This window comes from Polyodon spathula, chromosome 1, assembly GCF_017654505.1.
Source record: "Polyodon spathula isolate WHYD16114869_AA chromosome 1, ASM1765450v1, whole genome shotgun sequence".
Classification (NCBI taxonomy): Eukaryota; Metazoa; Chordata; class Actinopteri; order Acipenseriformes; family Polyodontidae; genus Polyodon; species Polyodon spathula.
Window position 1 is genome coordinate 23,825,302 of NC_054534.1, and position 26,470 is coordinate 23,851,771.

General features: G+C 39.5%; 1 protein-coding gene across 1 annotated transcript in view; it reads right to left on the minus strand.

The window, feature by feature from the left end:
- Positions 1-26,470, minus strand: part of LOC121315867 (contactin-associated protein-like 5) — a 111,986-nt gene that overhangs the window by 13,142 nt on the left and 72,374 nt on the right. Inside the window, exons 12-19 of the mRNA XM_041250411.1 lie at positions 25,913-26,032; positions 25,251-25,448; positions 14,765-14,921; positions 14,487-14,614; positions 12,531-12,701; positions 3,359-3,577; positions 1,351-1,590; positions 860-1,084 (exon numbers count right to left, since the gene is read on the minus strand). Of these exons, the coding sequence (XP_041106345.1) occupies positions 860-1,084; positions 1,351-1,590; positions 3,359-3,577; positions 12,531-12,701; positions 14,487-14,614; positions 14,765-14,921; positions 25,251-25,448; positions 25,913-26,032 (1,458 nt within the window). The remainder of the gene's footprint in view (positions 1-859; positions 1,085-1,350; positions 1,591-3,358; positions 3,578-12,530; positions 12,702-14,486; positions 14,615-14,764; positions 14,922-25,250; positions 25,449-25,912; positions 26,033-26,470) is intronic.

Sequence of the window (26,470 nt, forward strand, 5' to 3'; positions counted from 1 at the left end):
GAGTTTGCGTAGCCAACTCAGGCTTCACAATCACACAGTTTTATTGTTTCTTGTAAAAAGAATTGTTAATTTCATTGCCTGTCACATTTGAGTGAGCATTTTTTTTTTCTCTCAGAAGTGAAATAAAACAATGCTCCTGAATTAAATTCTGACAGCTGCCACAGAAAGTACAGAGTCCTTTGATATGCCAGGAGAGATTTCACAATGGTGGTGAGCTTATCCCCTAATTGGTAAGTCATGGGTGCATGTACACTGCAACTGTCAAGCAAGCTGGCCTTTATTTGCCACCATGTTCATACCTTCTGCAATTTTTTCCATTTACAGCCGTAACCCCTGCACATGGATTCTGCTAGATGTTTGAATATCCCTGGAGGTATCAGGCACCGTTCATATTTCAAAGTTTCAGAAGTAGCTTTGCCTTATAGTAATTAGGGTCTCAATACATGCTGAGATTGTGTAATAAGTTATTCCTATGATGTGATGTTTACTGGCACAAAAGAAATGGTCTGCCCAATGAACAAATTTCACTTAATTTCAAACCCTTGATTGATGTGATCTGTAAAAAGCCCTACAAACCTGCATATTTTAGACTTTGAAAGATGTGTGGTTTCTGATACTGCAGCATCTTGCTTTAGACACTTGTAGACTCTGGGTGACTACTGGTGATGAAGTATATCAATATGATATTTGGTAGAATAGAAATTGATAGTTCTCCATGCCAAGACAAGATGGCATGTAGTCTGTAAATTTTTCCCTTTTGCTCTTTCTGCACCACACAAGCACGCACACATGCTGGTTTGGGATCATCAGGTATGGTATCTTTCTATTTTTCTACAAAAAATAAAATAAATGAACTCACCATTTTTATTCAGCGTAACTGCCAGATATTCCTTGTAATAGGAGCTTGCATATAATAGTAAGCTTGGTGTCTGGGTTGTATGGAAGCTAAAATAAATATTCTCACTTCTAAGAGTTACATCGGAGTAAATGGAAGATGACTGAGCACTCAAGTTTTTATTCATCTCATAAGGCTCCTTAAATGTATACATCACAGACGTTCCACTCTTGAAGTATGCAGCGACCTCTGGAATAACAGAAACAAACACAGACAAGTTATTCATTTTAAGAAAACCTTAAGAAAAAGACAAACACTGTACATAACTATACACAAATTATCTTGAAAATTATGTTATGGATTTAAAATTTCCCCATTTTAAAGGGAAAAAAGATAAAGTAATATCTATAATGTTTTAATTTGTGTTATTACTGTGATATATATATATATATATATATATATATATATATATATATATATATATATATATATATATATATATAGTGTCTTGTTACCTTTCTTGCAAAATGGCCCTGAGAAAGCTGAGTAGCTACAGTCACATGAGAATCCATTGTATTTTTCAATGCATTTTCCTTTGTTGTGACAAAGACTACCATAGCTGCTACAATGTCCTGGACAACCAGATTTTACACCAGGGGTAATCTTGGCTCTCTCTTCAAGGTCAAGTGTTATTCCATTTAACTGCAATGAACGGATACATCCAAGAAATCCTTTTTGCCTCGAAGCAGTGCCTCCTGCAAGGAAATCAACACCATCACGTGAGATATCTTTTGCGTGCAGAGAATTCCACTTCACTTAAATACATTTGATTATATGGACTTTTGTTATGGACCTTCTCTGACATTGTGAGTCATACAAAGCCGCAGATGTTTGTTTGTAGAGGATTGTGACAAAGTGGTAATTAGTAGATGGTGTATAGCAGGTGCGGTGCTGATGCAGTAATCCAAAGAACAAACAGACAACAAAGTATGGGTGAAATGGGTTATTTTATTTTTATAATCCAATGGTCTGATGTATTGAGAGCTTGCAGTACACAACAATGTGTATTGCACCGTGGTGAAAAAGGATTGCAGTCTCGTATATAATAAGCACAGTACTAATACACACAATGGTGGTGTAGTACAATATAATATGTGCTATAGTGGTGAACAAATTGTGATAACACTGTTAATTTTGACTGTAGTGCAGTGTTGATCCGTTTTTTGTGCTGGCCATTGGCGGCAGCTCCGGATTCGTGTTTAGCCATCTAGTGATACAAACAAGACAATTACTAACAACACAAAAAAACAAACAAACACTCAAGAATACTTTAAGTATGCTTTTCTTTCTGCGTCTCACAAGATCCTTCCAGTTTATAACTCAACACCAAGCGATCAAAAAGAATTACGATTCCCCGGCCTCTTTATGCTATCACACAGGACCCCTTGGTAAGCTACTGCATCTGTCTTTATTGCCAGCAGCTGCTACCTCGTTTACCTTCTGGGTCAATACGTTTCTGCAACAGAGTCTTGCCTTCTTCCAGGCTGACTGACTTCCCAACCCAGGAAATGAACTGTCAGGCCAGCCTGTCCAAAGACTTCTCCTTTTGCTACTTAGCGCCCTCACAGGGCGGAAGGGAGATTTACAACCAGAACTCATTATATTTATGTCACAAGGATACAAAGTGACTACATCACAATTTGGTTATACAGTATCTTTTCTTGAAAAATTACCTGTGTAGAACAATTATGGCTTTTGTTTATCAGAAGGATTTGAACTGGGGATCTCCTGGTTACAAGCCTGTTTCTTTAACACTGGACTACACAGCCTCTTAAATATGTACAATATGATTTGCCCATTGAACCACATTATTGTTTAGTTTTGCACAAACACTAAATAATGATACATTCGGAATGAGGTAATCAACAACCACTCCAAACATTGTATTTTAATTTTATTTCATGCAATATTCATCATATTTACCAACATAAGCCATCTTTAAAATGTGTGCATTCAGGGAGGTGGGTTAATGGTTAAATAAATCCAAGTGATAAATGTGCTTTATTATCAATTGTCAGTGAATCTTTCAAGCCTGAAATGGTTCCTAAATGAATTTCTACCTAATAACAATATATCGCAGTAATTCATGGATTTAGTAAATCAAATGTCCTACTTCATGGGAAAGGTGTATTGTTTTTATTTATTTATGTATTTATTTTTTAATATTAAATAATACATTTGTGCCACAGCTGAACAGAGGAATTGTTTTTTGAGCTAGCTCCATGAAACATGTGACTCTTGGGAGGTACAGCCATTGGAAGAGAGTTCCAAAGACCGCTGAGCAACCATGACCTGATTGTTACTAATCTATCTGTCTATATGTCTACTATAATACAGCATGAATAGCTATTCAGTGAGGGAGCTTCTAATATAATTTATGTATTGGAGGGCTGCCAAATTTCAAGGCAGTGGTTCAGAAACAATCACATCTTGCATAAACTTGAAAGTGAAATTATTTCTTACCTACAAATAACTGGCTGTTGAGTTGTAGGTGAATGTGTCCATCAGCAGGAGCTTTCTGAGTCCTTATTGGAAGTTGATCCACTTGAAGTGAAGCTTCTTTTACATTCCGCTCAGCCTTCACATAATGCCACTGGTTGTCATTTAAATGTCTCGGTGTCTTCACAATTACATCAAAGGGACCGTTTCCCACGTCATACGAAAGAGTTACTTCTGAAGGAGCTAACAGTCAAAATGATTATATGAATCAGTTAACAACTCTAATTTAGTGTTTATCTTCAAAATGTAAATTGCTACTGCAATTAACTATCCAGCTATACACAATCACAATTTATTTTTTTATTTTTTCTCAATATACTAAACAAAATGCTTGTTGAATAATACATCACACTGTGCAAATCAGAGGCTTTATGAACTCACTATTAAGGACGTAAAACAAGCTCAATGATCTGCTTAAGGTTGTGCATTTAGAATTATCAGTACAATTGCCACTTTGACACAGCGAAGCCGGAAAGGTTAATTTCTTTAATTTCTTTATTGATATTCTGCCTTCGGTCAGTTATGGCATGTGATTTTGTCCGTACTTATTCCTATATTAAATATTGTACCTAAAATTTAAACGCTAATAAAGGTTTGATAAAAGTGCTTGGAAATAAAGATTATACTGTCATACATTATACATAAGGCTCTGTGAAATCTCAGAATTTTCTTTAAAATTCATGGCAGTGTCATGGGTAAAGTATTGTATTTCGCGGAATTTGCACGGAACTATTTTATAAATTATGTGCTCAGATTAGCATTAGTTTTTTAAACATCAAATATAAATACATTGGCATCATCAAAATCAATGTCAAAGTTATTCAAGCACTTTACAATAGCTTGTGAAGCAAGGTTGTAATTAACAGCCTGTAGGTAAAGTGTATCTGCAGTACAGCTTTCAGTACCAGTACATCAGGTGCATGTTCACCATGTAGGTCTTGCAAAACAAATACAATGTGCAACTCATACTGACCTTGGGCATCAGTCGACACGTCAGTGACCACTGACAAGCAACCAGACTGTTTTACCAATTCCATAATTCCTGCTTGTGATACTCGGCAACTTTAGGAAGTATTCACATCTCAGCTGGGCTGATGAAGGAATCACTCCACCATTTGCTACACTCAGTCTGAAGAATTTATGTAACGTTTGGTTGTCCAGTTTTTCAAGAGGGATATTTGTGCAAACAAATGCCTCTGTCAGGTCAAAAAATAATGTGTTTCGTGCTTCACAGTTTTCAGTGGACTTTTGGAATATGGAAGTGTGACGGAAAGATGAGTTCTGGTGATGAATCTTCCTCCCAACCTGTGAGGGCGCTAAAGAACGGGAGGAGAAGCATCTGGAAGGGCTGGCCTGACAGTTCGTTTCCGGGTCAGGGAAGTGGGTCAGCCTGGAGGGAAGCGCGACTCTGTTGTAAGACCGTATTGATTTGAGAGGTAAACGAGAGGCAGCTGCAAGTAATAAGGCAGCTGCAACCGTTTATCTCGATATCATGCGGGATTACATATAGGGGCCAGGGTAACGCTGGTCTTCTCCTTCGTTTGGGTTAAACGCTTGGAGAGAGAAGGATCGAGAGAGGAGCTCTCGTTGTAAAGAGGAATTGCGTGTTGTGTTTGTTTTGTAATTGTCTGCGTTTTGCACCACCAGACAGTTAACTCACCTATCCGGAGCTGTCGACCAGGGTCAGCACAATCCGGATCACCACTGCACGGAACCGTCACGAAATACAGTGTCTTCACCCACCACAAGCACGTCTGCACTCACCCAGGACTGGTGACCGTGTGTTCGTTTTGTTCGGGACTGTGTCCTATTATTGCTATCCCCGTGCTTTACACATTGTTGTGTATAGCCGGGGATTTATTATTTAACGGTCACCAGACCTGGATTATAAATAAAAGCACCTTTTCACTGGAAATTGTTGTCTGCCTGTCACTCCTGCATCGCATCACCGCTATACCTGTTCCCCTCCACTAGCCACTTTGCCACACGTGGTGTCAGAACACGGGACTATGGACCGCAACGCGCTGGCGGAGCTGCTGCAGGCACTGGAGACCAGACGGGATGCAGAGGAGAGACGGAGGGAGGAGCGCTATACGGCGCTCATTGAACGGGTAGGGCTGATCGTTGCTGCAGGAGCGACCCCTACCGGAACATCATTGATGTCGGCCCCGAAGGCACGGGCCATGAAAATGACGGCGGAGGATGATCCGGAGGCATTTTTGGTGGCGTTCGAGCGGCTGGCAACCGCGGCGGGATGGCCTCGGGAGTTCTGGGCAAGCCAGCTAGGACCTTGCCTGGTCGGGGAAGCGCAGGCAGCTTACCAAGCCCTGAGCGACCAGTACGCCACTGACTATGACCTAGTCAAGCAGGCTATCCTCCGTCGTCTCAACATCACCGCGGAGACCCACCGGACGCGGTTCCGCGAGTACCGGAGAGCCCCGGAGACACGCCCCAGGGTGGTGGCACAGCGGTTGTGCGACCACATGGTCCATTGGCTGACCCCAGAGAAGAAGACCGCTCAACAAATGGGGGAAGCCATTGTGGTGGAACAATTCTGCCATGTGGTCGGCGCCGAAACTCAGGCGTGGGTACGGCGCCACAACCCTGACACCCTGGAGGAGGCGGTCAAATTGGCCGAAGATTTTGAGGACTCTTTGACGTCAGCCCGGGTCGGGATCCTGTCAGCCCCTGCCCTGCTCAGGAACCAACCTCTCCCTCCCTCTCCTCCAACACCACCACCATCACCCTCGGTCCCGGCACCCAGACCTCCCAGACCGCCGACCCCGTTGGGCCCCCTTGCCTCCCCCCCATGGAGACCGAGGATGGCCCCCAGCTGGGGTAGAGGTGTTGCCCCTGCCCCGTTGCCCTACCAGCAGCGGGACAGATATTTAACCTATGCCCCCTCTGTCCCTCCACTCTGTTTTAGGTGTAACCAGCCAGGACATAGGGCCAGGTCATGCCCCGCTGCTATGGAGTGTGACGTGGCTGCATGCAACTGGACACCTGGAACGGGTAAGCAGGGGGAAAACGGTTGGGAGGGGCCCTGTCTGATTGACGTGGTTTTAGGGAATGTGAAAACCCACGCGTTAGTGGACACAGGGTGTGAGCAAACCTTGATCAGGACAGCTCTCTTGGGCGGTATGTCGTGGCGGCCACAAGGTCAGGTGGCCATCTCCTGTATCCATGGAGACACGGCGGCATACCCCACCCTAAAAGTATATTTATCGGTAGGACCGATAAAACGTCACCTTGTAGTCGGGGTGGCGGAAAGGTTGCCGCACCCAGTTATTCTGGGCCGAGACTGGCCAAAATTCAAAGAATTGGTGCAAATAATGGCAGTCTCAGCCACACACGTAAACGTGGCAGAAAAAGGGAAAAAGGAACGGATTGGTGATGTGTTTCCTTTTCATCCTGAAATGTTTTCCCCTCTGTTCCGTCCTAGAAAAACAAATAAGGAGAGACGGACCGCGAAATGGGAGGGAGCGTCTTTGAGACAAGGCTGGGGTCTGGTGGGAGAGTGCTGTAATGGTAACAAACGCCAGTCGAAGGGAGTGGGAACGCAGTGCGACCGAGAGAGCGAGGTTACTGGGCCGACTAGGGCAGAGGTTATTCCAGCCCCTCTCAATATACCGGACCCGTGGTACTCAAGCGCGGACCTAGTGTGGGGCCAAAAGAACGACCCGTCACTGGTGCACGCTTGGGGGCAGGTCCGGTCCATTGAAGGTAAGGATGTTGATGGCGCTGGGCCGCTAGTATATCCACATTTCAGTATAAAGGGGCAATTACTATATAGGGTAAACCTAGCCGCGGGCACAGGACAGCCTGTAACACAATTATTGGTTCCCCCGTCTTGTCGGACCGAGGTCATGAGGCTGGCGCATGATATCCCTTTTGCGGGGCACCTCGGAGCCGAGAAGACGAGGGAGCGAATATTGGCTCGATTCTATTGGCTCGGTCTTCATACTGATGTGTCGAAATATGTAGCCACATGCCCAGACTGCCAGCGAGTAGCGCCAGGTCGAGTGCGCCCCGCTCCTTTGGTCCCACTGCCGATTATTTCCACTCCGTTCGAGCGCATTGCAATGGACATAATGGGCCCTTTGCTACCTTCTGACTCTGGGTATACGCATATATTAGTAGTGGTGGATTATGCAACGCGATACCCAGAGGCAGTTCCATTGAGGTCCACTAGTGCAGCTGCAATAGCCACCGAGTTAGCGCAGATTATGGCTAGAGTAGGGATCCCCAAGGAGATTTTGACGGATCACGGAACCAATTTTTTGTCCAATACGTTACAGCAGGTGTACAAAATATTAAAAATACGTCCCATCAGGACGTCCGTTTATCATCCACAATCGGACGGTTTGGTTGAACGTTTTAATCAGACCTTAAAGTCGATGCTGAGGCGATTTGTAACACAGGAGCAGAAACATTGGGCATCGCTTCTTCCCTACCTCCTTTTTGCGGTGAGAGAAGTGCCGCAGAGTTCAACGGGGTTCTCCCCCTTTGAGCTCCTGTACGGCCGGCAGCCTCGCGGCATTCTCGACCTGCTGAGGGAGGGGTGGGAGGAGCACAAAGGCTCGTCTAAAAATGTAGTGAAGTATGTGCTCCTACTACGAGATCGGCTGGATTTGGTCGGTCGTTTGGCCCAAGACAACCTCAGATCGGCTCAGCACCGACAACAGCAGCATTACAACAAAAATGCACGGATTCGAACCTTTCGACCAGGGGACAAGGTAATGCTGCTACTTCCCTCATCTGAATCGAAACTGTGTGCTAAATGGCAGGGGCCGTATGAGGTGATTCGGGCTATAGGGAAAGTAAATTATGAAATTAGACAGCCCGATCGCCGAAATGAACGTGAAATTTATCATGTCAATTTATTAAAGCCCTGGCAGGCAAGGGAGGTCTTATTTATAGCCCCAGGCAATATGGAGGATGATTTAGGTCCCTGTCCAGAGACCCCGAGCACAAGAACGATTTCTATGGGGGAACAATTGGTTCCGGATCAGCAAAGAGAGCTGCGTAAGCTTATTGAGGAGTTCAGCGATGTTTTTTCTGACGTGCCCGGCAGAACAAACTTAGTTGAATATGACATTATCTCTCCACCAGGTGTCACAGTGCGAGAGAGACCGTACCGGATCCCGGAAAGTCGACGAAGTGGCGTTCGCAAAGAGGTATGGGATATGCTCGAGCTTGGGGTGATTGAGCCTTCCAGGAGCGAGTGGTGCAGTCCGATCGTCATAGTGGCTAAGAAAGACGGCACCAACCGCTTCTGTGTGGATTTCAGAAAGGTGAACGCTATTGCTAAGTTCGATGCATATCCCATGCCTCGGGTCGACGAACTTTTAGACAGACTGGGAAAAGCGAGGTTTATTTCCACTCTGGACCTGACGAAGGGATACTGGCAAATCCCTTTAACCCGCAGCTCCAGAGAGAAAACCGCATTTTCAACACCAGAAGGGCTGTTCCACTTTAAAACCATGCCGTTTGGGCTACATGGTGCGCCCGCTGCCTTTCAGAGACTGATGGACCAGGTTTTACGCCCACATCATGAATATGCAGCAGCGTATATTGATGACGTGGTGATATACAGCTCCACCTGGCGAGAGCATTTGGCTAGGGTTGCAGCCGTTCTTCAGTCTCTAAGGGCAGCCCGGCTGACAGCTAACTTGAGGAAATGTGCGTTTGCCAAAACAGAGACTCAATATTTGGGATTTTTAATGGGGAATGGAAGGGTGAGACCTGTAGTCACCAAAATCCAGGCTTTGGTTGATGCAGCGATCCCCAAAACCAAGACTCAGGTGAGGTCACTACTGGGCTTAGCCGGTTATTACCGCCGCTTCATCCCCGAGTACGCCACAGTGGTTAACCCGTTAGTCGACCTCACCAAAAAGAGTGCTCCAAATTTAATTAAATGGTCAGCTGAGTGTCAGGGAGCGTTTGATACTATTAAGCGTACACTTTGCCAGGCCCCCACTCTTATCACACCGGATTTCACCAAGAGATTCATCCTCCACACCGACGCATCGGATGTAGGTTTGGGTGCAGTCTTGTCCCAAAAAGTAGCTGGAGTAGAGCACCCGATATTATACCTCAGTAAAAAAATGTTACCTCGGGAACGCAACTACTCCGTAGTCGAAAAAGAGTGTTTGGCCATTAAATGGGCTACTCACTCTTTACGATACTACCTGCTGGGACACTCATTCGATCTGGTCACAGACCACGCCCCACTCAAGTGGTTAAGCACAATGAAGGACAGCAATGCCCGGATAACTCGGTGGTATCTGGCATTGCAGCCCTTCATGTACCACATGGTACACCGTGCGGGGAAAGACCACCAAAATGCGGATTATTTTTCCCGGGAGGGGGGGATGGGGGGTAGATTTAGCCGAGTGTTCCTTCGGCTCCACTCTGAGCGGTGGGATATGTGACGGAAAGATGAGTTCTGGTGATGAATCTTCCTCCCAACCTGTGAGGGCGCTAAAGAACGGGAGGAGAAGTATCTGGAAGGGCTGGCCTGACAGTTCGTTTCCGGGTCAGGGAAGTGGGTCAGCCTGGAGGGAAGCGCGACTCTGTTGTAAGACCGTATTGATTTGAGAGGTAAACGAGAGGCAGCTGCAAGTAATAAGGCAGCTGCAACCGTTTACCTAGATATCATGCGGGATTACATATAGGGGCCAGGGTAACGCTGGTCTTCTCCTTCGTTTGGGTTAAACGCTTGGAGAGAGAAGGATCGAGAGAGGAGCTCTCGTTGTAAAGAGGAATTGCGTGTTGTGTTTGTTTTGTAATTGTCTGCGTTTTGCACCACCAGACAGTTAACTCACCTATCCGGAGCTGTCGACCAGGGTCAGCACAATCCGGATCACCACTGCACGGAACCGTCACGAAATACAGTGTCTTCACCCACCACAAGCACGTCTGCACTCACCCAGGACTGGTGACCGTGTGTTCGTTTTGTTCGGGACTGTGTCCTATTATTGCTATCCCCGTGCTTTACACATTGTTGTGTATAGCCGGGGATTTATTATTTAACGGTCACCAGACCTGGATTATAAATAAAAGCACCTTTTCACTGGAAATCGTTGTCTGCCTGTCACTCCTGCATCGCATCACCGCTATACCTGTTCCCCTCCACTAGCCACTTTGCCACAGGAAGTTACTGTTTTTTGTTTCTTTGCAAGTAAAGCAGTCCCAGTACTGCTCTGCATTTCCACCTTTCTCTTTCGGTGAATACTTGAATCTAAATGATTGTCAACAGCCGATTCTCGGTAGTGATCTACAGTAACATTGCAAAACTGCTGATCAGCATCATCTGCATCTGAGGTGAACTTGTAGCAGCTCTTGAATAAAGAGCTGCACAGATACAGAGATACACAGATAGCAGCTCTTGAATAAAGAGCTGCACAGATACAGAGATACACAGATAGCAGCTCTTGAATAAACAGCTGCACAGATACAGAGATACACAGATAGCAGCTCTTGAATAAAGAGCTGCACAGATACAGAGATACACAGATAGCAGCTCTTGAATAAACAGCTGCACAGATACAGAGATACACAGATAGCAGCTCTTGAATAAAGAGCTGCGCAGATACAGAGATACACAGATAGCAGCTCTTGAATAAAGATTACTAGACATTTATGATTTTTAAGCTTGTTGTAGGTTGTTTATAAGAAGGATACATTTCTGGACTTTACAATATCCTTTTCCCCATTGAAATGTACTGATTATTACTGAATCCACAGGCACAACAGCAATATTGTAGAGAAGGATACCAAAATCAGTATAGGTTGTAGTATTTAAACATATTTCCTTTGAGGTGCTTTTAAAACTGCTCAAATTTAATTCAAGGAATGAAAGTCAGCAGAGGCACAACAGACATGTATCCCTGTACCAGTGTTTCAACCTTTAAGACCTATTCATGCTTCACCAGATTCATGACTAATGAGTTCGATGGCTTCAAATACATCATGGAAGATTTATTTTTTTTTTTTAAGTATGCGGTTTGTATTTGCCTATTTGATCTAGTCTGCTGTCTCAAAATTGAAAATGCTAATGCTAATGCGAATAATAATAATAATAATAATAATAATAATAATAATAATAATAATATTTTTGGCCAGTTGTTTCTCATTGGTGAGTTCAGACTAAGACTAAGGGAACAGGACGCAAGCAGGAAAAGAGAACAGAAACAAGGGAGCTCTGAAAAGTATCACTGCACTGCACACATACAGTTTAGTTCTGTGCAAAATAACCATTTCTAGCCCGAAAGACTATCTGAGTAGGATAGCTGGCACAGAAATAGTACATTTACTCATATTTGCAATTTTTAACATTAACTAGCAACACCATGCTAAAGATGTTTGTGATGCTATTGAGAGCACTTTTCATTCTTAAAGGCCTAATCCTTCTTACAGGCAGAGTCATTTTCCAAGCATGGTTTTTGTGTCCATTACTGCTTTGTTTGGAGTACTTTGGGGAATTGTATACAGTAATCCGTTGCATGTCTGACTGTGGTGTGACCAGAGTATGGATGGATATGTAAAAAGTCAGATGAATGAACACTTTTTTAAATACCATTATACACAGCTGTAACAATTACTACATTCACACAATTATTGTTTTGAGAGTCAGCTTTTATTAAATCCCTTATTTAGAAAGATACACGGTATTAATGCTTGCGACAAGGTAGCCATCTGCCTTGAGGATGCATGCATTCGCTGCTGACTGACAGGGAGGAGAGTGAGACAAAGGTTGAAGTTGATACGCCCTGCAGGCGAACAGGATTTATTTACATATCAACACAATGAACAGCTGACAAGACACTACCAGTAATGGCAGCGTACGAAGCACATATAACAGTGTATGAAAACTTTGGCAGGATCTACAATATCTGAACTAATCTTGTCTGTTCAATAACAAACTAATGTTGCTGAAGAGGATGATCATGGAGGATAAACAGTTAGGGCGGATATGTGACGGGCAGATACGCGACGGATTACTGTATTTAAAATGTACTTTTTGGTCTTACATATTCAGTGTTTTATTAGTTGTAAAAGTAACAGTAATTATACATATAATTTGAATGATCATGCTAAAAAAAAAATAAAAAACTATTAACCATTTACTTACATTTGAGTTCAATCCTAATAAAATCTTTAATTCCAAGATTTTCCAGAAACACACCAGATGAAGCTGTGGTTTTGAATAAGAAAGATATGTCTGCACTTAGTTCACCGTGGAATGTTGGGAAATGAAGGTAGGAGTTTTCTGTATTGAAGTAGGCTGCATTCCAAAAGTTCTCTGTTTAGTAAACAAGAACAACAACAACACAAAAATGAATTAGTAGGCCTTATTAACAGAACTTTTAGATATATTTTTAAAAAAGTTTGCTCATCAGTGTAGAACATTTGTATAAATATGACTTGAATTCAATAAAACAACTACATTCTTTGTGAATAGTCACAGTGGATTCTTTCACAGAGCTCAGATCCTGAATTGCATTGCATCCTTTTGAGTCCCATGTACAATTGTGGAAGGGTTTTTGTTGATATACATCAAGTATACACTGTATATTACTACCCTGCCATTTAAGATGCATAGTCATATCAAAATATATACAGAATTCCCATATATTCATGATGACCTGACAAAGTGCGACTCAATCTCTTGGCCCAGGATTTATTTACTTATTTATTTATATTTATTTTAAACTCTTTAAGCCTGATACGAGTAGAAAATAATCCATTAAAAAAAATAGACATAAAAACAAAATATTTTAGATTTTTATTTTTTATTTTTATTAACTATTAAACATGTCTGGTTATTTGTTAATGACATGGTGGTCTGTACAGTCGAGGTCTTCACGGGTCTACCCGGACCCGAGGACCCGAGACCCAAACCGTACCGAACAGGATGCAAAATTGTCACACAACACTCGGGTTGGGTTTTTGTTTACTCAGTAATACACAAACGGTCAATTACTACTAAAGAGGCTCTCTTTGGTACTGAAAATCATTGTTTATAATTCTTGTTGTGTGGACTGGCTTCCCCCAGCAGCACATGACAGGGCTTGCAGAGCACAGTAGCAGACACGTGACCATTATCGAAGGGGTTTCTTTTAGATCATTCTTTAAAAAGTCAGAGTAATGGATTTGTTTATGAAGGACGTGAAAGAAAAACTAAAGAAAAACAAATTCCATGAACAAAAGCTCAAAGAAAAATGCAAGTCTGCGTTGTGGGAATCATTTGTTGTTATTGTGGACAACATTTTACATCTCAATTCCATTTGCTCTTGTGTTAAGTTTGTAATAAAATTACACATTTACGAGATTGTACTTCAATTCATCTTTTACACAAACATATTATATATTATATTTTACAGTCCTCTGTGTAGGTTCATGATGGAATAAACATTGTCTGTAGTTCAGCAAAAAAAAAAAAGACAACACACTGCTTTAATACTGTATCCAGTCAGTGCATATACTAAGCTGGGGAAAGGAAAAGCGTTCCACAGTTTTTTCGGGTCTGGTCGGATCCGGGTCTTAAAACAAGAATTTTACATTGGGTCGGGTAAATGATTGTGGGTTTGTGGTCGGTCGAGTTGATTAATTTAGACCTGTGAAGACCTCTGCTGTACAGTATAACAATATATTCAACTAAATACAAATGCTGAATAAAAAACAAAATCCTGCGATACGCACTGCCCCATCTTAATTCTGGGCATGGTTCATGAAGATTAATCGGCAGAATCCAGAAACCTTGGTTTGAGTGGTGAAGGGCATTATGCTACAAAACATGGTTTTAACACTGAAGCATTTACCTTAAATATGTACAGATCTCAGCTATATTCAGTTTCACCTTGATATGAAAAATTGTCTGTATCAGTTTTGCATACTTTTAGGTTGTCCCAAATGGATTTGCATAAGAATGTCACATTTTACCCTTGTGTGGCTGAAGCAGAAGGTCCTTTGAGATTGTAGTACAAAGACAACTGAGGTAAAAAAAACAGCATGGTTTTCATATTGCATGGCTTATATCACAGGAATACATCACAGTTTTTAACAGTAACTCCATAAAGGCACTTACTGTCACCATTGCACTGTAGAAGTCCAACTTTATAAGCAGCTTCTGAACTGGCTCTGTTTATATCACCAATTACAATTTTAGTAACTGGCAAATGTTCTTTGAAGGTCAGAAGACCTGAATCATTGGTCCTAAATAAAATTGAAAAAGAGGTAAACAATAATATTTAAAGTTAAAATATATATTTTAACTTTAAAGAAGCTTAGTTCATGCATATGTGAATTATATAATACAGTACATGTTTAAAACAATATCATTTTCTATGAACAGTGCAATATTACCATTCATTTCTGTCAGAATCACAATTACAGAAATGTTTTGTGTCAATGCAATTTTCCTTAAGGCCACAAGCACATGTGTGCCTCCCAGGTACTGCACCTCCCCAGTATGTTTGCAATTCATTTGTTCTTCCAACCCACCAAGTGAATGGCGTTCCTTCTAAAAGATAAAGCAACAACAACAAAAAGAAAACATTGTATAATACAATTTAAATAACATTTTGAGTATAGTTTTCAAGACAAAATGTTAGGGTTCCAGTCAATCGTTTAATTTTCCTGCTTTTGATAAGGCAGTTAAATAGTCTGGAAAAGTGATAGATTGCAACATGTTTTCTGTATTTCACGCAAGATCACGTTTTTAACTGCGGTGTGTCAGAAAACGTTAGAGAACTGTGTAACATTCTGCAACACAAAATACCGTATCAGTAAAAAAAAAACAACAAACATTTTTTAAGAGTCTTTTATTGCTATTCATAAAACTGTAATGCCTGCATTCATAGAGCCTATGCTGCCCAATGTTTCGTCTGCTACGATTTATTGATTAGCTAACAGAAAACAAAACACAAAGTTAATATAATATCTCTCCTTGACAGATGACCAGATATATATCAAAGCCTAATGTTTTTTAAAGTTCTCATGTATTCAACCTTCTACACCCTATGCTAATCTCTGCCCAGTGACTTTCAGAACGTTCAATCATTTCTCTGGAGAGACTTAAGCGTAACAGCATGACTATCTGATAACTAGGACCCTGCAACTATCTGAGAAATCCAACGTCAAAATACTTTTCCAATTAGATGGAGGCACAGAAAATACCACCAGCACCAGAGGCAAGCAGCCAAAATGAAGCTTTATACCATATAAAACACTTGACTACTTAAGATATTCACCTAGGAAATCAGACAAAAATGCCACCAACATTTTCCAACATCAGCTGTGTAAATGTTGCTCAGACTCAGCGAGTAATATTGACAGGGCAGTTTTTGTTAACAATACATATCTTTTACTTTCCTCAGACACACAGGCACTCATTGGGTCCCTGTCCAATACTGTTTTTAAAAAATTGAAAACTAAGAATAATAAAAAAAAGTTATTTTATACTTACATGGTCCAGGATAGAATTCCAGATAGATATATACATTAGCTTTAGAATAATCTTATCCTGTGTGGGCGCTTTTGAAAAGAATGATTGCTTAAAACTTAAAATGAAAGGGCAGAATAAACAACGTGCAGACTCAAAGTAGCTTACTTTTCAATACCAAACAAACAATACACAGTGAACTAGCTTATCAGACAGTAATCAATCAAAAGTCATTATACTCAAATCAGCAGATTTTGTCAGAATACAGGTAAGTGTGATACTGACTAATTGCACATTCTACAAACAACAATACTGTATTAAACCATATGCATTTACATTAACATATATCTACACACACACACACACACACACACACACACACACACACACACACACAGTGTGTATATATATATATATATATATATATATAACAGATATACCTTGGTTTACCATGAATTTCAGCAGGTTTAAAACACAAGAACAAACACATACTTGTAAACTAGTTGTTCATCAAAGCTGAATTTACTGAATCCTATGCATAATTTAGGCCCATCTGGAAAATAATTTTAGTTGGCATAATCATTCAGTTTTATAGGGAAATCTGTAAATCTAAGATTTTTTTTAGATGCACTTATGCACAGAACGGCTACGTAAAATTATGCTTTTCACCAAACAATCATTCAAGCTCCTTTTCTCACAAACTAAGTGAAATGGAGTGAATAGGAGCTGGATCCTTTGACTTGCAAATCCTCTGTTTCTGACGGTCATATTTTCAGGATGGGCACAGCGATGGATGGTGCGGAAACTGACGTAACTTCACCTTGGAGTTCAGCTTGTATCTCTTTGGCAGTTATCCTTGGTACTTTTTCTACCATTCGCACTATCCTTCTGTTCAATCTATATATATATTATACAAATGCTATTATGCATTATCCATTTACATGTAAAAGTGAGAAAAATAATTTGGTTTGCAGCTGTTTTTTCACACAGTAGAACACATTCTGATTCAAAATATGTTTCTGGTATGCTTCTGAGACTACCACTTCAATCTTTCTTAAATTCCTAACTCTATTACAGATAAAAGAAGCTCAGTTAAAGTACTGTTGCTAACTTTATCAAGCATGTGCCCCAGTGGGAGTTTTGACAGACATAGGATTTGTACGTTTTGTGTTTACTGGAGTTTAATTGGGGTCAAACTGAAGAGAGCATTCAATGTTACTATGTTATTTCTTTGAACAAAAAATGCAAGAACATTTAACACATTCTTGAAAGTCCAAGCATGACTAGTTTGACTTGAGATATATATGTCTCCCTATAGAAAGGCTACACCCCCTTGAACTTTTCACATTTTGTTGTGTCAGTGCCTCAGAGTTTCATGCATTTAAATGAGGATTTTTTTTGCACTTATCGACACACCATACTCCACACTGTTAAGGGGAAAAAAGTTTTTTATTGAGAAAAAAAAAAATAAAAAAATGTGTGTGTATATATATATATATATATATATATATATATATATATATATATATAAAATACAAAACTGAAAGATCATAATTGGATAAGTCTCCACCCCCCCTGAGTTAATACTTGGTGGAAGCACCTTCGGCAGCAATTACAGCTGTGAGTCTGTTGGGATAGGTCTCTACCAACTTTGCACACCTAGATTTGGCAACATTTCCGACCATTCTTCTTTACAAAACTGTTCAACCTCTGTCAAGTTCCTTGGGGAGCATTGATGGACAGCAATCTTCAAGTCATGCCTCAAATCTTTGATTAGATTTAGGTCGGGGCTCTAACTGGGCCACTCAAGGAAATTTACCTTTTTGTTCCTTAGCCACTCCAGTGTAGCTTTGGCTGTGTGCTTTGGGTCATTGTCATGCTGAAAGGAGAACCTCCGTCCCAGTTTCAGCTTTTTTGCAGAGGGCAGTAGCTTTTCCTCAAGGACTTCTCTGTATTTTGCTCCATTCATTTTCCCTTCTATCCTGACAAGTGCCCCAGTCCCTGCCGATGAGAAACATCCCCATAACACGATACTGCCATCACCATGCTTCACAGTAGGGATGGTGTTCTTTGGGTGATGCGTTGTGTTGAGTTTGCGCTGAACATAACACTTTGCATTTAGGCCAAGAAGTTCCATTTTAGTTTCGTCAAAACACAAAACTTTTTGCCACACAGCTACAGAATCTCCTGAGTGTTTTTTTCTTGCATACTTCAAAAGGGATTCAAGGTGGGCTTTCTTGAGTATTGGCTTCCTTCTTGTTACCCTACCATACAGGCCAGATTTGTGGAGTGCTTGGGACATTGTTGTTACATGCACATTTTGACCAGTCTTGGTCTGTAGCTCTTGTAAAGTTGTCATTGGCCTCTTGGTAGCCTCTCTGATCAGTCTCCTTCTTGCTCTGTCATCCAGTTTAGAAGGGTGGTCTGATCTAGGCAGGGTCTTGGTGGTGCCATACACCGTGCTCCAAGGGACATTCAAGGCCTTTTATATTTTTTTATACTCATCTTCTGATTTGTGCCTTTCAACAATTTTGTCCCGGAGTTCTTTTGAAAGTGCCTTTGTGCTCATAGTTGAGTCTTTGTTTTGAAATGCACTACCCAGCAGAAGAAACCTACAGGAACTGATTAATTTATCCTGAAATCACAGGAATCACTACAATTTAACATAGGTGGAGGCCATTTAACTTGTTGTGTGATTTTGAAGGTGATTGGTTACACCCAAGCTAATTTAGGATTGCTATTACAAGGGGAGTGGACACTTATCCAACCTTGCTAGTTCAATTTCTACATTTAATTAATTTTCTACAAATTTCTCAAATATATTTTTCACTTGGAAGATGTGTAGATAAAAGAAAAAAAAAGTTAATTCCAGGCTATAAGCAACACTGCTGATGTACTGTATTGTGTTATTGCTTGGCAGCGTGAATTGGATTATTTTTACAATCAAACACAGCCGACTGCAACTGCCGTCAAAACCTAGCTGGCTCAATTTAAGGTAGCTATTGAGACAATCCATAACCTAATAGAGGTGCAGAACTACTGCATTAGTTTTAAAACTGAGAATAACAGCCATGTTAACAACAACAACAACAACAACAACAACAGCGGAATATGGATCAAAGATATATGTATCAAATATGTATCAAAGAATCCAACAGCACTTAACATGAATAACTGTACTTAAACAGAGCTTATTATTATTATTATTATTATTATTATTATTTATTATTATTATTATTATTATTATTATTATAATTTAGATGTTTCCAGTACAGAAAAAGGTTACACAGATCTACAGATCTGAAGGAACTACATGTATGTGAACTATATACTATTTAAATATGTATCATGCATTTAAAACAATCATATTTGGGTTTTCTGCCCGTTCTTCGGCCTGCCTGCCTGCTGTCACTGGACCCACCCCCTTCACAGCTGATGCTGAACATTTATAAATTCATCTCAACAGTTCCTGCCACACCTTTTAAATGTGTCCAAGTACAAGGGTATCCTGTCTTCTGCTGTGCCTTGCATCGTTTAAAATTGTTTCTTAACACTGGTCCAGTAGTTCTTCACGTTACCAAGCTTGCATTGATTTTGATAAGTAACCGGGTATTCCATGCAAATAACGTCTTTCTCGCCACTGTGAAGCTGTAGCAATCTATTATGGATACCTCCTGTTACTACCCCGGATAACAAAGGATGATTTAAAAAATAAAAATAAAAACGCACTCTCACCTGATACTATTGCAGGTCTTGTGAGGAAGGGTCTACGTGATTTAAAGGCAGACATATTTGTGCTGTGTGATTTAAAGGCAGGCTCATTTGTGCTGTGTCATGATGAAAATGGGCAGTAATATTTTACTTTAAAATGTAATGAATAAACCAAGAATTACAAAAAGTGTAACTAATGAAAACTGCACTTTCAATGGCAATGTTCAATTCAACATCTGAAATTATTTTTTTAATTATTTAATTAATTATTAAATATTTTTTAAGAGACTATTTTTGCTAAATTCAGGTAGGCTAAATTCAGGCAGGTGTAACGATATTTAATAAAAAATATTTTTTGCTAATTAAAACATTGCCTTTGCCTCATGACTTTGAACGCACCTGGAACGTATGGATATTAGAGTATATCCCACACCCTGTCGTGCCTTATTGCTTATATATATAACCTTATGTTTCTTTTGCTTTTTATTTTGGATCACGATGTTACTGAGATTTCAATAATATACCCAATGGGTCAAAATGAAAAAGTAGTTGCTCATACCTTATTTAAAGTTCTTCGTGGGTAAAACTTGGATTATCGGACTGCTTGTCTGGGTAATTAAGTTCACATCTAGAAGCCTTGCATTGAATTACATAAAGAAGAAACATACATTTCCTCTTTACAAGAGAATTTAAGGAAAGATGGTATTCTTACCAGCAGCTTTATCAACTCCTGTACAGCACTATGCCAAGACAAACTGTGGGCACGGCATCTACAGCATTAATTTGCTCTTTATTGGCTCCCTTGTGTTTAGTGACAATCTAACTGATCTGTTAATATTGAAATAGCATGGTGAAACTTACTTCTATGTAATTGGATCTGGTGGCTATTTGTCACTAAAATGAGGTCTGGATTTGTGAAATCTACAGCACAATAACAGAGAAACAGCAGTGCATGAGATCCTATGATGAATTTCCCAGAAAATAAGTAATGGGATTTGTGCGTCTGGGACAGTCTTGGGAGTTAGGAGCTAAGTGGAAGCTGTAGATTAAATGGTAGAAGGTTACAGCAGAACCAAAAGTAATTTATTGTAAAAGTTTGTAGTAACTGTGAATCCTGCATACAGCAGAATGTACTCGGTACAGACACATCGATTGATGTTACCTAATTGATTGGCTTTTTGAGGGATGTGAGAGCACTAACTCCATGTTGTGTCCATTAAGCACGTCCACCTGACAAACTATAATGACATCAAAGCATTGTCATGTTTTTTTTTTTTTAGTCAGGAATCACGAATCACATTGGGACGATGTTATTGAATTCATTGTATTAAAAAGTTAAAATGAAAAAAAGACATTTCAAACTTTGTTACATGCCTTAAATAGTCAAGGTAAAGAAGTTTAACAAATCAGTCAACAGCACACGGCTTCAAGATGAGATAATGATAGTGAAGCGCCACATACACCACAGGGTGACATGCATTTAAAATGTCTACAAACACTAAGTCACCACTATAGTGACGTTTGCAAGATGTTCTAAATTAAGAGGAACAATCCTACATTCCTTATTGCAGATTGTTTCAACGCTTGGCTCTCAAGAACAACAACTCCAACTGGGGTCAAAGATTATTTCATTATTTGTCAAGGATAGGACAGGAATTCGTTTCTGGATTAAATGTACAGAAAGACTAACAGGCCCTACTGGAAATTCCAGCACTGACCAGCTTGGAAAAAAAAGGACAAAAGTCAAGGACAAATGTTTTTTATGAGAGGTGAGCAGCCTACTATATTTAAAGTAAGGTAAAGTGTACGGTAACTATGTATAGCAGAAATTATGTTCTATCCCACAAACACTTTCATGGTCCAAGTTTTTTTTTCCTTTAAATAAATGCACATTTTTTAAAATAATGCTACAAAATCATTATTATTTTCTTTAAAAAAAAAGTAAAATAACTTAATGTAGTACAAAAAAGCATGTAAATCTGTACCAGGCTGAGGTCTTTGTGTGCCATTCATTTTCTTTTGGATTGTGTAGCTACACACACAGGGTTGAACCAAACCCGTTATTTATTGTGAGAGGTGTGTAATTCTCCACCGCTAATTGCGGTGAGGGGTATTTAAATTGGTTGATTGCGGAATCACTTGCTTTACCTAATTAATCTTATAAAATTGGTCGTTATTTTGACGATGAGTGCGGCCGTACTGAACACGCACATTATGCACAGTCGGTTTTTCGCCTTTGTAAATTTGGGCCTGAATCTCAGCTCAAATTTAAAAAAAAAAAAACATTCAAAGATGTACGGAAGTGAGGGAGGAAGTGGAGAAACTAAAACAACTTAATCGCTTCTTAGAAGAAAACAAAAAATACAAAGAGCTGAATTTCTCATTACAAAAATGCCTTATATCACAACTAAAATGTATGTTGTCATTTACTTGTAATATAGAAATAGGGCCCTTTTTTTAAAAGTGTTGGTTTGTAAAAAATAGGAATGTTTAGCAGTTCATATTCATGTTAAACTGATGGTTGTCATAGTATGTTATAGTAGTATAGTAGTATGAGAAGTGAAATGTTGAGAATTTATGTTTTATCTTTTTACTAATGTAGGTGTTTCATAAGCTGAAAGAGGCCAGGTTGGATGAAGCTATGCATTACTCTCATTTGAAGAACAACCTGAAAAAGTAGAATGTTTGAAAACTGCACCCACACTCCATGCTGTTCAGGATGGGATGGCAAGTATATATTATTTACTGTCCAGTAACTTACATGCAGGCCCATAATAAGACACAATCTAATTAAAATAAAGTGGTACATACTCAGTGTCCTGTTTACAAACACTTTTTACAAGTGCAAGGGAACAACCATTTTGTTTCACCCAAAAGATATGGAAATAGCTGCAGTTTATTTTTTTAGCTGTTAAAATGAATCTTGTAGCTGAATGAGGTTCTCTGCATATGCAAGGTAACATACATTTTTCCAAAAAGTATGATTTAATAATGAACTCCAGCCATGATCAACAAAGAAATTAGGCTACATAAAATAAACAGAGAAGTAATCTAATTCAGATTATCAGAAAACACTGGATTGCCTGGAGCTGAGAAAAAATATGTAGGTTAAAAATAAAATCTCACCTTGCAATTAAAAAGTTTGTAAAGTACAGGTGTTGAAAAAAAAAAAAAATCATAACTAGTACACAGATACATTCAGGATGAGGTTTACCTTTTGTGAGCCCTGGACAAAGGCTCAGTTTGGGACCCCTACCCTTTACTAGACAACCATACTTCAATTTACCAATGGGCCTGCTCGGGGCCCTGAGAAATCCCAAGTGGTGAGATCAGCTTGAATTAAATAAACGTACATTTAAAAGATAGGTGACTGTAGTTTATATAATGTGATGTCTGTTCTTTATCATTCTGTATTGTGTATTTGTTCTACATGAACTAATTTGCTTTAGTTTAAAAAAAAAAACATGTCACAAAGTTAATTGCCATGGATTATAGAGTTTGGTTTGCAATGAAACCAGAGGCAAAGCTCTGACACATTTAAAGCTTCCAAATACAGGGTAATACCTGATGTGGAGGGCTTTATTGCTTGTATACTTCAATATTTTCTGAAAGTTCCAGGGCATTAAAAAATAACAACTGTAATAATATTCCGAATAATGTGCTATATTCATAAAATACTTTTAAAGTGGTATAAAAAGTATAGTGGTAGTCTTTTGTCTAATTTAATTTATTTGCAAGATCTTTAACAACCAAATGAGCCTGGTGTGCTGAATGGCCTCCTCTTGTTAGTAAAATGTCTTATGTTCTCATTTAATGTTTATTGGGGCATTATTTTAATGAGACATTTAGCTTGAAACAGAATTATGTTCTAATAGCACGTAAGAGGAAGGCATCTAAATTAGTGGCCCATGTGTTTTGCTTTGGAAATGTAGCATTTAAAATACAATGCTTAATGTTTAATTTTTCACAACTAAACAGTATAGATTCATGGATGTGTTATGTTGTAGTGACTTTTTAAGAACATAAGAAATGTTACAAACATGAGGAAGTCCATTTGGCCTATCTTGCTCATTTGGTTGTTTAGCAAGAACCTCGTCAAGCCATTTCTTGAAGTAACCATGTAAATCAGATTCCACAACAGTGCTTCAACAGTACTTCATTTTTTCATTCCTTTCTCACACTGTTTGGGCACGTCTAAGATACCCCTGTATGTAAAACATCTGGCCTAGTTATAAAAAGGAAAGTATTTCTGTGTTATTTTGTTATCTATTATCGGATCGACACTCCCTAAATGAGGTATCACAGAACACTACTATAAACAGTGCTGGCCAGACAGCAAAAAGAAGGGAGGTTATGACTGTTGGGGACTCCATATTGAGAAACACAGCAAGTTCAGTTTGCAGTCTGGACCCCCTTACTACAACAGAACAAACAGTAGACAACCCGGTAGTAGTCGTTCACATTGGTATAAACAACATTAGAAGAGGCCACAATCCCTGCAAAACAAATTCAGAGCTCTAGGAAGGAAATTAAAAGACAAGACTAAAACTGGGATACTGCTAGCGCCTTGCCAAGGACCATATAGACAGCTGGAAATAAATCATCTAAATGCATGGCTGAAACCGTGGTGCACACAGGAAGGCTTCACCTTCCTTGAACTTTGGACCACATTCTACAACAAACGAAAGCTTTTGACAAATTCTCGCATAAAATATTACATCTCAAACTGAATGCAGTAGGGATTCAAGGAAACACATGTACATGGATTAGGGAGTGGTTAACATGTAGAAAACAGAAAGTAGTGATTAGAGGAGAAACCTCAAAGTGGAGCGAGGTAACCAGTGGAGTACCACAGGGATCAGTATTAGGTCCTCTGCTATTCCTAATCTACATTAATGATTTCTTTTCTGTTATAGTAAGCAAAGGTCATTCAAAATGATCTAGACAAGATTCAGAACTGGGCAGACACATGACAAATGACATTTAATAAAGAAAAGTGTAATGTACTGCACGCAGGCAACACAATTGTGCATTATAAATATTATATGGGAGATACTGAAATTGAAGAAGGAATCTATGAAAAAAACTTAGTAGTTTCTGTTGACTCACAAATGTCTTCATCTAGACAATGTCGGGAAAGTGGATTTAAATCAAGATATTTAAAAGTAATGTTAAAGCTTTACAATGCATTAGTATGACCTTATCTAGAATATTGGGTTTAGTTCTGGTCACCTCGCTACAAAAAGGATATTGCTGCATAACTCTTGTACAGCTGTGCAGCAATTCAAAGAAAGCTGCCTCTGTCTGTTCTGTTCTGTCTATAACCTGCACAAAGAGAACTTACATTCACAGAAAGATAGAAAGGCGCTAACTTAAAGAAAACATTAAAACTCCAGTCCAAGTAGCACCATAGATGGGACCACATTTACTCTGAATTGCCTGTCGTCTCTTTCTAGCATTGCAGTCAACAGGGGCTGCGCAATAGTAGTAACCTAGCAAATGAAAGATGCCTTTTTTGGATTTCACTAGCTGACCCGCAACAGTATTTATGTATGCATGTGTGTACTTCTCGTTTTGAAACCTAAATATACAAGTTAATACAGTTCATTCCTTTATTGCACTGGTGCAAAATCTTAGTAAAACCGGGCTTATATTGATTTGTCAAGCAATATTCCTTTTAAACAAAAAACAACTTACCAGGTGTGTTTAAAAGGCGTGACTTTTTACAGTGGTAGGCTAGCTCCTGTTCGCAGTACTCTGCTTGGTTAATTATAGCCTGGAGTTGTTCCATGTTGGCTGTGTAGTTAAAACAAACTGCGTGCTGATTGAGCCCACTGGAGCCTCTCACTTTAGTCAGCTGTGTGTTATTGTGTTGTAGCACAGTCCATGTTTTATCTTAAAAGAAACAAAATAATGCAAGATGTTAGTTTTACAAATGACATAACATGTTAAATTTAAAAACAAACATATGCAAATTTTTTTCTTTTTAAAAATGTGGAATCTGCAATTTTTACCCCCGATTTTCTCCCAATTTGGGATGCCCAATTATTCAACCCGGCTCACCACTGCAACCCTCGCACTAACTAAGGAGAGATGAGGACGAGCACTTGCGTCCACCGGAATGTGTGCTGTCAGCTGTCCACTTTTTTTGCATTGCAAGCCTGCCGTGAAGCCACTACAGAAGTACAGCGTCGGAAGACCATGCATGTCTGAATTGCACACAGGCAGGCCTGCAGGCGCCTGGAGAGGCACAGGTTGTTATAAGTCAATGGCAGACCTATTCCTGATTCAATGTGAATTATACATTTGTATCTGCAGCAGTAAGAAGAATTTAGCAGCACAGAAATGGTGCAGCTTACCTGTCATGTTGCAGTACACTAGCAGCGGTCTCTGTAGTCCACTTCCATCTAAATCAATGTAGTAAAAGCCTGATGTGTTTCCTTTGTGCTTGTATGCCTCACATGACTGTTCATAAATTGCTTTAAAAAGACAACAAGTACAGTACTCAGTCAGAGTTTATATTGCAATTACATACAACACAGAACAGTTTATGATAATAACTTGCTTTACTGACATTATATTTGGAGGATTTCACCCTCTATGGTACAGTGTATGTTTAAACATACAAATTAAAACTGTTGTTTTTAAAGTCTTAAATAGTAAGTAAGATACAAGAGGGCAATGCATATTGTAAAAAAACACATGAAAGGTTAGACCAATAATAATAATAATAATAATAATAATAATAATAATAATAATAATAATAATAATAATAATAATAATAATAATGTGGTAGTAGTACTTATTATCATATGTGTATTTTCTCCAGCCTTAAAAGTAACAACCAGTTTATTTATTTAATTACAGATTCTAATATATGTGATGGCAGTGAGAATAAAAACATCAGCCCTTCCTCA